Raw genomic sequence first — 13,899 nt, forward strand, 5'->3', positions numbered from 1 at the left:
CTGCCACCTGCCTTCATTACTCCTTGTTTCCTGTCAGTCCGGAAACAGGCTCCTGGGTCTGGCTCTCCGACCCTCTTCCATTTCCATCTTGCAAATGGACCTTTGCAGGGTCAGGCTGCTTAGGTTTCTTACTAGAAAGAGCCCTGGTGGGGGTAACTAGAGTGACACCTGAGTGCTGAAGGGAAGTGGGGCAGGGCTCTGCAGGGGCCTGCACAGAGTGAGGGTCAGTTCTGGCCCACCCCAGCACTGATCAGTGTTTAGCTGAGCTCTTCTTCCTGCCCGAGTGGCTGTGCTGGATCCAGAAACTCATCTACCCACCTCCTTACCAGGAGACAGACTTCTGCCTCTCTTCTGAGTTGGAAGGTCCTGTCACCGTCCCGCCTTCTGTTCATCCTTCACACGAGAGCAGACTTGTTTCTCTCCCGCCTTATCTGGGCACAGAGGTGGCACTGAGAGGGACGAAGTGGGGCAGAGCAGACTTGCTGTGGTCACTTCAGCAGGTGGCATGTGTAGAAGAGGTGTCGCCTGAAGTGCAGGCTCAGTGACAGAGCACACCAGCTGAGAGTTCAGAAAGAACCCTCGGGCATCACTTCCTCCTGCTTTCCTCAGCGGGACAACCAAGACTCCTTAGCATCTTTTGCTGGCCTCTTGTGACAGCTCAGAGGACTCTGCCCTTTTGAATGGTTTGTGTTCAGCTCCTCAGATGAAAACAGTTGATAAATGAGCCACAGGGTCACTCACATGTGTCAGTTAGAGACCGGCCGGTGGACTTTGGAAATGATGTTAGTTCTCCCAGTTCCTCTAGAGCAGCTCACCCATCTCCTGGCATACAGAACAGTTGATGTTGGCTCTTGGTCACTGTCGGCTTGCTTCAGTGGCCAGTAGCAGGAGGGACCTGTCATGTGGGCTGCCTGAGCATACCCCCCTTCATCCTTTACCTGGACCAGCTGTCATAGCCCAGTTAAATGTAGCAATGGTAAGGAAGGTCAGTTAAATGCTACGGCGACCCTTTAAATGGAAGAGGAGTTGACTTCAGAAGTCTAAGTCATGAGAGTTTGTTTTAGAGTTTCTGGTTTTTCAGAGTTTGTGGTGCATTTAAACCCAAAACCCTGGGCTAGGGCAGCAGCTGATTGGACCTTAAAGTCCCTGCCAGAAAAACCCATGGGCTTTTGAGATTCAGGTGACGTGAGTTGTTGAGCTGTGGCTGGATTTCTAGTGTGAGATGAGAACGGTGGTCAGGACTGCCTGCACCCAGGAGAAGGCACATAAGACACACACTGGGGCCACAGTCCGTGTTCCTCTTTCAGGAAAAGCTTCTCTGCTGGTAGCAGGGTATACCCTCTGAAGATGCTATTCTGTTTTAAACTGAGCTGCGGTGGCTGGGGTTGGATTTATTTATTGCATGCTCTGCTTGTGTCTTCCACCTCCCTGTCTCCCCTGCCCACCTGCCATTGGGTCCCTGTTGTCCTACCTTTGGTGACTTGGTGTGTCTCAGAGTTTCTTAAAGTGATATATCCAGGCAAATGAGTCTGTATGGAGCCTTTTTTCTCTCCCACCTCCATCAAAGGCAGCTGTTGTGTAGCAGAGATGTCGGCTGATCTTAGAGATGTTTCTATATTAGCAGAAAGCTTCTCCCTTTTTCTCTTTAAAACTGCAATGTCCCATTGTGAGCCTTTGCATGCATTAATATTTCGCCTGCATTGGAGGAGTTACTAACCTTTTGCCTTTCCAAGCAACAGGCTGGAAGTTTTTGTGGGGACTTGGAAGGCAGGCTGCCATTTGATTTTAGACCGCAGGGAAGGGCTGGGCGTGGAGAGTTGGAGAGCTGGTCAAGTCCTCCCCTGTGTGTGTGTGTTTATATCTAGATGGTCCACATATTGAATACTCTTATTTTCTCCCATTTTCTCTTTCAGGGACAATTCAAGCTTTCGAAATACAAAAATCACATTGTGAAAGTGCACAAGCTGGCAATAATCCTTTTCTGTTTGTGTGTCTGTCTGAAATGGATGCGAGGCTCAGGCAGTCCTTCTATCTGCTCACTGAAGGGGTGTACCTGAGCCATGTGCTCCCCTTCTGCACTCGTTCCTGGAAGACGGACTCTGCTAGACACCTTCCAGCACTGCTGACTTTTAAAGCAGGAAACATGGGGAAACTGACTTTATAATAGACAGACACTTTCTAATGGGGCTCTGTGCAGGAGTGCAGCTGTTTCCTTGTGTGCTATCCAGATGCCTCTTGGCATCCTGCTGTACTCTCCTGCTGTGCAGAGGACTTGATTACCGACCACATGTATGTGCCCGTGCTGGGTCCCAGCTGAGCGTTATCAGTGTTATGAATGCTTGCACATCCAGAGGCAGCCTCTGCTTAGAGTTGAAGAGAACCGAATGCCTCTTCCAGCTCTGCTTTAAGTTGCTGTGTGTTCCTCTCCCCCACGCCCACCACTCTGAACATGTTAGGATGTGATAACAGCCTAGGATTCTGTGTCCTTTGCGCCTTACACCTCCAGTTCCCTCCAGGGGGGCTCTCCTTCTTAGGCACTGCAGCACTTAATTGTGATCCTGGGCAGCACCGGTTTTGCTGGTAAAACCTAAGGTATCTGCCCTGTGAGAGAAGGTGGAGAAGAGTGCAGTTCAGTCAGAAGCTAGATTATAATGCAGATCCCACGTGTAGGGTTAGAGCTGAGGGCAGTGACGGAAACCAGCCACGTATGAGTGGGACTTGACGTGCTGAGCATGGTCTGTGGGGCTTGCATGTCCCTTGTGGAGGAGAATGACAGCTGGTTAGTGCCACATTAACACTCTGTGTAGATCCTACAGTGCTGAAGCAGACCTCTGGAGAAATGGCAGCCTTGTTGGATGCTTTATTTGATGGCTCTGTCTGTCTGCTGTGGTTGGAAAAGACTTTTGGTCCTCATTGCCTGGATGTAAACAAATTGTCCAGATTCCTGATGCTCAGAAGGCTCCTGCAGGCATGTCCTCATCAGAGAAGCTGGGTGATCTGACTCTGGGAGCCTGAGGCCAGAGAGTTCAGAAGAGCACCCAAGATCAAGGAAGAAATGGGCAGCTACTGCAGCAGCTTTCAAGTAGCTCTGTGTACTGGGCTCTTGTGAGCCGAGATGGCAGTACCTTAAATTAAGGCCTCTCTTTAAAGCATATCCCTGAAGCCTCGGGTCCTCAGCCATGGGTCTCAGGACTTCGGAATTTAACAGCATCTCCTTGAATCCATGATGCTCTCTTCCAGCTTTCCAGCTCCTGAGGCCCCTCGAGTCACTGCAGTCTGGGGATGCCTTTTCCTGAAAGAGCAGAGTGCAGGGCCCAAGAGGGGAGGTCTTTCCACTGTGGGTGAAGCCATCTGAGAACCATGTCCAGCAGCGATTGAAACTCCAGGAATCTGAAGAATGCCTTCTGGGGTAGTTGTGAAGGGCTCAGGCAAAACCCCGAGCGAGCATCATTGGCTGCCAAGGAGGCAAAGGCTGCCTCTGGAGACTTGACCAAGGCAGGGGCCTCACATTTGCCTGTGCTCAGGCCACCTCAAAAATCCCAAAGAGCAGACATTTGGACTTGCCTTCCTTTGGGCATCTCTCTGGTTCGTGTGTATGTGTATGTGTGTGTGTGTGTGTGTGTGTGTGTGTGTGTCTGTCTGTCTGTCTGTCTGTCTGTCTGTCTATGTGTGTCTATGAGTAAGGCCTGTGTCAGGTCTGTCTGTCTGTCTGTCTGTCTATGTGTGTCTATGAGTAAGGCCTGTGTCAGGCCTAGTGGTTAGATGTTTTGCCTTTTTTTTTTTTAAACTCTCATTTGTTCAAATATTTGAATCTCCTGTTTTCTAGAGCTGCTCATCGTTTCCCATCTTCTTGGTCAGTACAGTATTTGACAGTTGGGTTTTTCCTCCCATCTGAAGTGTGCCGGCGGCCCTGCTCCCGTTAGAGTGAGGGGTTCTCACTGTCAGGCGGCATCTCCACCCCAGTGTTCTTCAGGTGCTCTGCCTAACAGCTAGAAGGGGAAATTGAATGGTGGGTTTACCCAAGCCACCCATTCTTTGTAAACTGGCTGGAGAAGTCTCTCCGTTTATTTTGACTCCATGGGACTCTGGTAGGCTGAGATACCACATGGTTATGGTTACGGTATCATCAGTTCTCCAAAAAGGCAGAGGTCCCCAGAGCAGTGTGACCAACGTGACAGTTGCTGCTAGGGAAGGGAGAGTCGTGTTCAGGCTGTTCTCCCTCTGCCTCTCGGCCCCGCTCCTCTCAGAGAGCCTTTCTCTTGGTCCTTTTGTTCATGTGTCTGTATTTCCCTGTGACACTGGCAGTGGCAGTACTTCATCCAGGGAAAAGCTTGTCCGTGCTCCAAGAATGAATTTTCAAGTGTCTGCCGGAGGGGACGGAGCAGGGCTGTGCCCAACGATGTAGTGTTGCACTTTGAGAGGATTGTCTACTGCAGTAATAAATGGAAAGGATCAGCAAGAGCAGCCTGTGGACTTGTTCATACGAGGGGAGTGGGCACTTGGGCGGGTGGTCTCCGTCTGCGGTCGTTCCAGAGCGTTGTGGGGTGGTGTGGACGGTGCAGACACAGGTGCAGGATGAAACCAGTCATCAGTTCCATGTAGCCTGGCTGTTCTCAAGCTCAGACATAGTAGAGGTTGACTTTGAACTTCTGAGTCTTCTGCCTCTCTTCCAAATGCTGCCAATACAGGCATGTGCTAACATTCCTGCTCAGTTTATGCCGTGCTGGGGATCAAACCCAGGGCTTCATGCATGCTAGTCAAGTACTCCAACTGAGCCACATCTCCAGCCCTCTGATTGCCGTAATTCATTTTTACATTTTTGTTATTGTTTTGTTGGACAGGATCTCACCTTGTTGACCAGGTTGACCCTGAATTTACCACGAACCTCATATCTCTGGTTCTTAAGTGCTGGGATTAAAGGTGTGTCCAGCGTCAACTTACATATTTAACATCCAAAGAATGCTGTTAGTTGTCTTCAACTGAGGGTACTGACTGTTGACGTGAAGAACCTGGGAGATGATAGAACCAATGTTAAACCCATAGATGTGGGGTTGTTGATAAGTGGAAGCTGAGGGCAGCATTTCAGCTGAACTGCACGGGGCTGCTGAGTCCTTCAGAAGACAGTCTAAGTCCTTCTGAGGCCCCTGCGCTTGGCCTGGAGGAGGGACCGGTGCCAGAGCAAGGATTATAAATGCCCATGCAGCTGCTCATGGAAACAACTTTGTCAGGAAGCAGCACCCTACAGGGAGGGGCTTTAGGTTTTAATGAACCTTCCTGAGCATTTGAGCTGTCAAAACAAAGAGGCTGGCTGGGCCTGAGAGGACCAGCAGAGGATGGATCACCTAATTGGGGATTTGCCAAGGCGATCCCAAGGGGTAAGTTGTAAGGGTAGGTAAGATGGCCAGATGGGTTTTGGGTTTTGTTTTGTTTTTTGTTTGTTTGTTTGTTTGTTTGTTTTTTCAAGACAGGGTTTCTCTGTAGCCCTGACTGTCCTGGAACTCAAAGATCCACCTGCCTCTGCCTCCTGAGTGCTGGGTGCTGAGATTAAAGGTGTGCACCACCACCACCCAGCTGACCAGATGGCTTTTGAAGCTTCATTCAGCTATGGTATTTGAAAGTTTTAGAGCCTTGGAAGTTCAGTGGTATCAGACAAATGGTGTCAGCTAGTGAATTAGGTCCCAACAACCAAGCAGCTTGCCAGTTTGGCTAAGAATATACTATTTTCAGTTCTTGGTCTCCTGGGAAAGTTGTGCAGTGTGTTTATAAAAGAATAGCTCCGTGGCTAGCTTTTCCTAACTCCCTTTGCCAGGAAGAGGTAAGAAGGGGTGGTGTGTGACTCCTGTAAGCTCAGCAGGAAGTCTCAAAGGCACAGGACAACAGGCAGCAGCATCAGATCTCAGGAGCACCAGCACCTGTCACACCCCCACGCTTCCTCCCTGACAGGCCCAGCCTAGGGTCACGTTCACTGCCCACTCTGGCTGCCCACAGGACTACCCTTCTCTGCAAGCTTCCCTGCTCACCAGACTGGCGCAGACCCCAAATGTCGCTCTTCTCCCCCACAAGGTCTGCCTTCCTCTCTAAACGGCTTTCCAGGTTGTTTGAGATGGGGTCTTGCTGTGTAACCCAGGCTGGCCTTGACTCTTACTTTCTGTTTCAGCCTCCCAAGTGCTGTGATTCCAGGCATGAGCTGATATGCAGGGCTTTATTATTTCAGAAAAACAGGGCATGTGGCACATGCCTATAATCCCAGAACTCAGAACACTGAGGCAGGAGGATCACAAATGCAAGGATAGCTTTGGCTACATAGTGAGGTTGTCCTGAAGCAAAACAAAACAAAATCCTCAAATTAGACTAACTGATAGATACACATAATGAGAGATGATCCATCAGTAAAGAAGAAAGATTAACAAGCCCTAAAAAGACAGGGTCCCTCAATTACCATCATAACTCTATGACACTCTGGAAAAGGAAAAGCTGTGGAGACAGGAAGGAGATGAGTCGTTGCTCCAGACTGGCAAGGGATGGGAACAGGTGGAACATGCTGTAGGCATGGCAGAATGGATTCCTGCCAGCACACACTTGTCCACACACTGCTGAATGTACACAACAGTGAGACCTAATGGGAGCTAAGGCTGTCCGTGATGGGGACATGTGCACATGTTCTTACACCCGGCAGGTGTACCTCAGTGATGCCAGACACTCTGGAGCCTGGGGGCAGTGAGAGGTACGTGAGAACTGCGGGTTTTTGTTTGTTTGTTTGTTTTTCCTGTAAACCTTAAAGTGCCCCTTTGCAGAAAGCACATAGGAAAGTAGAAGGCTCTTTGAACACTCCATGTTCTTGCTTACTCAGAAACTTTTCTTTTTTTCCTAATGGTTAAAGTGTTACACTTAAGTGTTTTACCTATTGTGTGTGTGTTTGTGAGTGAAAGAGAACGCATGTGAGTTTAGAGGTTTGGACAACTTTGGGGTTCTGAGGGTTGAACTCAGTCTCTGCATGGGTGCCAGGCACTTGTCTGCCAGCTACCTTGCTGGCCTGAAACATTTAAACACACCTGATTAGGTGCGAGGGGGTGAAGCAAATACCAGAGAGGCAGCCTCTGGGCTCCGTGGGTAGGTGAAGGAGCCAAGCTGGACAGCCTGAATTTGGTTCCCAGAGCCCACGTGGTGGAAAGAGAGAAGAGACTCCTGTAAGTTGTCCTGACATCCACACATGCACTGTGGCATAAATAAATACATTTAAAAAAATGTTTTTCAAAGCCAGCCGTTAGGGCCTGGAGATACATATGCTCAGTGGTTAAGAGTACTAGTTGTACCTGTGTTAGGGTATGTGCATGTGGCGTAGATGCCCTTGGAGGCCAGAAGATGGCACCAAATCCCCTGTAACTTCAGTTGTGAGCAGCCTGGTGTGGGTGCTGAGTACTGAACTCAGATCCGCTGCAAGAGCGGCCAGTGCTCTTACACTAAGCTTCTGCCCTGCCCCACACCGGTAATATTTTCTGTGTAATGTGATTATAAGGCCACACAGTTCCTGTTTGACAAATCAATGGAGTGACTTTAATAATGCTCATTCTTTTATAGTTACAGTGGTTTGGTTTGATTTTTTTACTGAATTAAGAACACAGATAATTTTAAAATACTACCTCCTCAGTACTATATTAAAATGACTAGCCATTGTGCCTTCAATCCCAGCACTCAAGAGGCAGAGGCAGCTGGACCTCTGAGTTCAAGGCCAGCCTGGGTTCTAGGACAGCCAGGGCTACAGAGAGAAACTCTGTCTCCAAAAACCACTTACGCTACTTCTATCCAACACCCAACAAACACTGACTGCCAAATGCTTCCAGTAGGCATCAGCTCAACATGCTTATTAATTGATCCTATAGTATCGTTATTGGCCATGATTTTAGTGTTTGTTCTTGGTCTCTCTAAATCAGGACAAGCAAACACAGGTAGTGAAGTCATCCAAGGACCCTGCTAGCACTTGTGTTAGTTAACATGACTCCAGCAGGACTCCTGTTCGTGAACAAGTTAGATCCGTGCACAGGTCAGGTACTCGAACACACGAAGGAGACAGACCGAAGGAGACACTTCAGGAAGTGTGCTGTCACAAAAACGCCCCTTCGCTGTGCCTGCTCCTCAGGTGAGAGTCGCGGTGCTCATCCGCGTCTAAAGCTCACAGGAAGTACGCGTAGCTTTGTGCTCTTGCCGGAGAGGGCTAACAGTGGGACCGTTCTGCGGGTTTCCTTTCTGTGGGATTTTTGTTTTGTACTTAAAAAAAAAAAGATTTATTTATAGATTAAGTGTGGAGTGACTTTAATCCCAGCACCCAGAAGGCAGAGGCAGGTGGATCTCTGTGAGTGCAAGGTCAGCCTGGTCTCCATATCAAGTTCCAGAACAGCCAGAGCTACATAATAGAGAGACCCTGTCTCAAAAAACAAAGAGGCTGGAGAGATGGCTCAGCAGTTAAGAGCACTGGCTGTTCTTCCAGAGGACCCGGGTTCAGTTCCCAGCACACACATGGTAGCTTACAACTGTCTGTAACTCCGGTTCCAGGGTACCTGACACCCTCATGGATATACATGCAGGCAAAATACCGATGCACATAAAATGTGTGCAGGTGTACACACCCGTGAATACATGTGAAGAGGTTAGAGGTCCATGTCGCATGTCATCCTCAGTTACTCTCCAGTTATTATTATTATTATTATTATTTATTAATTATTGCAGGGTCTCTTTGTAGCCCTGGCTGTCTTGGAACACTATGTAGACCAGGCTGTCCTTGAACTCTCAGTGATCCTCCTGCCTCAGCCTCCCAGCTGCTGAGAGGAGAGAAGACCTTGGCAACAGGGGCCCCTGGCAGGGAAGGACCAACTGTAGTGTTCCCAAGAGTGGAGAAGTGTGCAGGTTCCGGATGGCCACGTTGGACCTGACTCAGGTGCACAGTGGTGGAGGACAGCTCCCAGAGCCACACCTTGAAGGTGAGGTGGCACCAGCCGGGAAGGAAAGGCTGCTTCTGACCCATCCTGAAAGGCTTGAAAACAAGTCTTCAAAAGACGAGAGCAGTTTCCAAGTGAAGGGTCTACTTGCCATAAAAGCCCCGACGCTCTTTAAAGGCAACACAGCGTGGTCCGCCAGCCAAAACCATAAATTTCACAATGTTTGGTATCCAATAAAAATTCCTTGACACAGGAGAAAGAAGTGGAGAATGACCTTTAGTCCGAGGAACAGACTATAAATAGGTTTAACAAGGGCAAAGATGCTAGAATTTTCCAAATTTCCATTTTAAATGAATCTCCAACTAACATTCCTTAGTGAAAATTAGAACCAGAATCCCTCCCTCTTCTTGTCGTTTCTCCCAACCCCTCATGGCAGTGGGCTGTGGCTAGTGACCCCCGACAGTGGACCGGCCCTGCAGTGTGACCTTGTTACCAAATTTACCACCCCAGGCCCCCTTGCCAACCAATTCCAATGTCGCCTCCTGCAGAAAGCCCACCCTGGCCTCCCGCGATGTGTTTTTGCTGGTCTTCTCCTTGGCACTCATCGCCGTGCATGTTGAATTTGTGTGAGTATAAAATCATCTCCCTCTGAGGATATGAACAGGCCTGGCATGTTCTTGAATCGCCGTGAGGAAACAGCGCCTGGTTAAGTCTTAGATAAGGGATACCCTCACTGGCTGCGGGACGCGCACTGGCTGCAGGAACAGATCTCTCAGTAGCTGCTCTCCCCGAAACTGTGGCTCGGAGGGCGGCGCCTTCGACGTGAGTTGTTCCCGGGGCATAAAAAAAGCAAAGCGCAGCGGGTGCTCTTCAAAGCCCTTTGATAAAGTCTGCTCTGTGCCTCCTCAGCCTAGGTTGGTTTGGGTCCGGGCTCCACCGGGTGCGCGGTCATGCCCAGATGTCCACTAGGGGGCGCTCCGGGATCCCAATTCCCGCAGGGCAGCTGGTCTGCGATCTGGAAGTCTGTCTGCTCAGGCCGGTCTTCTAGAGAGAATCTGAAAACTCAAAAGGCTGGAAAGCCTGTGAGATTCGCCCGGCCTCCTGCGATCATTCGGGCGTAGTGAAATCTGCAATGAATCTTACCTTAATCCTCTGCGTCCCAGGCCGGGTCACCTAGGGAAATGGGAACAGAGTTGGTGCTAGCAACGTCTGCATCCACATCAGCGCTGAACCCGGACTTCAAAGCAGGGAGCGCCAGACCGCTCCATTTTCACAGAGGCAGAAACTTTCCCTATTCTCTTCCCTCTGCTTCCCTTCCCCTCCCGCTCGGTCCTTCCCTTCCAAGTCTCCTTTGTTTTGAGATAGGGTCTTGCTCCCATCTAACTTTGTGGTAGAAGGTGACCTTGAACTCCTGGCATTCTGCCTCCACCTCTCAAGTGTTGGGGTGGTGTTGGATGCCACCACTCTGGAAAGGTATTTTTGACTTTATTAATTTTTAAAAAATGTATCAGGGAGAGATGGCTCAGCAGTTAAGAGCACTGACTGCTTTTCCAGAGGACCAGAGTTCAATTCCCAGCCCCCACATGGCAGCTCACAACCATCTGTAACTCCAGTTCCAGGGGATCTGACACCTTCACACCAATGCACATAAAATAAAGTTAAATAAAAAAATGTATTAGTTCAGTCTTTTTTGAGGTGCTGGAGGCAAACCCAGAGCTTCATCCATGTCAGACAAGTGATTTATTACAAACGAATCTCCGGCACTCGGGCTTTTGTTTGTGTTATTTTGTATATTTGCTTGTTTTACATGGAAAAACACTGTTGCTGAGTGCACAACAGGGGGAGTGGAAGGGGGAACTGCAGGTCACTGGGAAAGAGCAGGAAGCACAGTGGTGCATTCACACCCCCCATTAACAGGGACACAGTCACACAGCTCCGCATCCGAGGGCAGCAAGTGGGTCAGGCAGCGCATTGCTGGACCTTTAATACATGAGCATGACTGACGCTCTTCCACTAAAAACCAGAGTTTGTTTGTTTACTTATTTATTATCAGACACCAGGCGGCCTGGGAATTGAACCCGGGTCCTCTGGATGGTCAGTCAGTGCTCCTAACTGCTGAGCCACCTCTCTCCTACCCCCCAGAGATGATTTATTTTTTAAAGATTTGTTTTCACTTGTGTGTCTCTGTGTGTCTATGCTCTGTGTGTCCAGGTATCTAAGGAAGCCAGAAGATAGCACCGGATCCCCCAGAGCTGAGGTTACAGGTGGTTGTGAGCAGCCTGATGTGGGTGCTGGGAACTGAACTCGGGTCCTCTGGAAAAGCCCACAAAAACAGCCATCTCGCCAGCACCACCCCCTCCCTATTTATTTTTAAATCGTAAGTGTCCATTCAGGCACACATTCTGGTTGGGTTTTTATCTGAACCCAAGGTTAGACATTTGCTCTACCACTGAGCTATACCACCAGCCTCTGTAGACATAGGAAGGGAGCTAAGATTAAGTGAAGTATACATCCTTGAGATGGGGTAATACAGGATGGCCTCAAACTCAAAGTCCTAGCCTCAGTTCCCCAAATGCTGGGGTTGTAGGCCCACCTAGCACAAATTTTCACTTCAACTATTTTTGACTTTTCTCCTTTTTTTTTTTCTTCAATGCCCAAAAGTGCCAGGCACTGACATGGGGATCAGGGATCCAAGGTGAATGTTTAAGGCCATCTGTTGTGTGATATTTTGTGTTCTGACAAATAAAGCTTGCTTGGAGATCAGAGAAGCAGAGCAGCAGCCACTAGAAACTTCTTACCTCTCCGAATCCTCAGACTGAACGGGGGTGAGATCCTATCTCTACCCACCTTATATTCCTGTCTCCACCTCCCTAGTGCTGGGATTAAAGACGTGCACCACCACTGCCCAGCTCTGTTTCTCTTTCAGACTGGTTCAATCTCCTGTAGCCCAGGGTGGCCTTGAACTCCTGATCTTCCTGCTTCCTCCTCCCATGTGCTGGGATTAAAGGAGTGTGCCACGCGGCCTGGCCTCTGTGTTTCACTAGAGACTAGCTTCGACCTCTGATCTCCAGGCAAGCTTTATTTGTCAGAACACAAACAAAATATCATACAACATCCATCTGAGACTTGTCCCCAATAGGAGGGACAGATGTGACCCTCAGAACCAGAAGAAGGCTTGGACTTCTTTCTCCTACTTTCCACTCCCTCCTGCCCCTTCATCCCAGGCCTTGTTTCTCCTTTGATACCAAGTCTGCTTATCACTCCCAAGATGGACACACTCACCTGTGGGTGTAGCCCTGAGACCTGCCGTCATTTTCAACAGGGGCCCAACATATTGTTCAGCAAATGCTGGTCCTGGGGTCCTCTCCTGCAGCTCTTCAGTGGTGACATGACTCAGGGACCCCAAAACATCGGCAGATGCCGCCGCCGCTGCAGGTGGGTGGTGGGAGAAGCCCCCGGGTTTGCTTCTCTAAGAAAGGAATCATGCAGAACTGAGGACATGTGTGTGTCATCACAATGACGGTGATGAGTACCAAAGACTGAGTCTCAGATTAAAAAAAAAAAAAAGGATACTATTTGTCATGTTTTGTTTTGTTTTTGAAACAGGATCTCATGTAACTCAGGCTGGCCCCAAACTCACCAAACTTTGATCCTTTTACTTCCCTGGTGTTAGAATTACAGGCTCCACCCTGCTTAGCTTGCAGTGCCTGGGCCTCCTGCATGCTAGGCAGTCTACCAGTGAGCTACATCCGCATCATACTGACATACTTTGTGTGTGCAACTGGGCGTGGTGGTGCACACCTTTAATCCCAGCACTTGGCAAGCAGAGGCAGGTGGATCTCAGTGAGATCCGGAACAGCCTGGTCTACAGAGAGAGCTCCGGGACAGCCTGGTCTACAGAGTTAGTTCTGGGACAGCCTGGTCTATAGAGAGAGCTCCAGAACAGCCTGGTCTATAGAGTGAGTTCTGGGACAGCCTGGTCTACAGAGAGAGCTCCGGGACAGCCTGGTCTACAGAGAGAGCTCCAGGACAGCCTGGTCTACAGAGAGAGCTCCAGGACAGCCTGGTCTACAGAGTGAGTTCTGGGACAGCCTGGTCTATAGAGAGAGCTCCAGGACAGCCTGGTCTACTTGGCTTCTTCTTTATCTTTTTCACCTACCTCCAGGCCTGGAAGTTGTGCCATTGTAGACCAGGTGCAGACTCTGTGTGGTGATTTTTCTATCTAGATATAATTGGTTTTCTTTATACTCCTCTGTGGTTTTGTTTTTAAATTATTGATTTTTTTCATACAGACCCGTTCTAGAAAGAGTCTGTGGATGCCACCAGAGAGCATCAGGGGCCAGGGGCAAACGGGCCAACCTCCTGTGCTGTAGTCTAGTTCTTGAGGGGCCACTGGCTGCTCACAGGGTCCCGCTGTTACGCTCCAGCCAGACACAGCGAGCAGAGACAGATGCTCCAGCTCCCATGGGAGGAGAATTGGGAAGCTAAGATGGCACCAGCCAGCTGGGGACCTGCTCCTGCCTGTCAGGTGTTCAGGGACCTCAGGAAAGAGCAGTGTCAAGGCTGAGAGATGGCATTTGATGCTCTTACAGAGGGCGTGGGTTTGGTTCCCAGGCCCACATGGCAATTCACATCTCTGTAACTGCAGTTCTAGGGGCTCTGACGCCCTCTTCTGGCCTCCTCAGATACCAGGCGCATGCGCACAGACATACATGCGGGAAAACACTCAGATCTATAAATTAAAAATAAATCTAAGGGAAGATGAGGAGGAGGAGAAGGGGAAGGGAGGGCGGGGAGGAGTTTCCAATGGAGACATCCTGAGGAGTCCCTCCGAGTCTTTTCCAAGTCTGAGGAAGACCACAGCTCAACACTCTGGTCCCTCTCGATCTTGAGGGGGGCAGTGCACCCCACATCTCACCCGGCTCCTTTGTAATAAGCCCTTTCATAGCAAGAGGGCTCCAGGTGC

General features: G+C 49.6%; 1 protein-coding gene and 1 long non-coding RNA gene across 7 annotated transcripts in view; one reads left to right on the forward strand and one right to left on the reverse strand.

The window, feature by feature from the left end:
- Eif4e2 (eukaryotic translation initiation factor 4E family member 2) overlaps positions 1-4,461 on the forward strand; it is a 30,226-nt gene extending 25,765 nt beyond the window's left edge. For 4 of the 6 annotated variants that reach the window (XM_006984220.4, XM_006984221.4, XM_076549514.1 and 1 more), the window contains one exon: positions 1,914-4,461. Coding sequence is in view for 2 of the 6 variants with exons in the window: in XM_006984221.4 (XP_006984283.1) it covers positions 1,914-1,953 (40 nt within the window). In the remaining 4 variants the exon portion in view is untranslated. The remainder of the gene's footprint in view (positions 1-1,913) is intronic. The other 2 variants (XR_013043952.1, XR_013043953.1) reach the window with 2 other exon arrangements.
- A 4,740-nt stretch (positions 4,462-9,201) lies between these two features.
- Positions 9,202-13,653, reverse strand: LOC121821975 (uncharacterized). The gene is made up of 3 exons (XR_013043954.1): positions 13,093-13,653; positions 12,216-12,402; positions 9,202-10,106 (listed from the first exon to the last, which is right to left on the reverse strand). It is a non-coding gene; the product is annotated as an uncharacterized LOC121821975 (long non-coding RNA).
- Positions 13,654-13,899: the final 246 nt, after the last annotated feature.

This window comes from Peromyscus maniculatus, chromosome 13 (genome assembly GCF_049852395.1).
Source record: "Peromyscus maniculatus bairdii isolate BWxNUB_F1_BW_parent chromosome 13, HU_Pman_BW_mat_3.1, whole genome shotgun sequence".
In the NCBI taxonomy this organism is placed as follows: domain Eukaryota; kingdom Metazoa; phylum Chordata; class Mammalia; order Rodentia; family Cricetidae; genus Peromyscus; species Peromyscus maniculatus.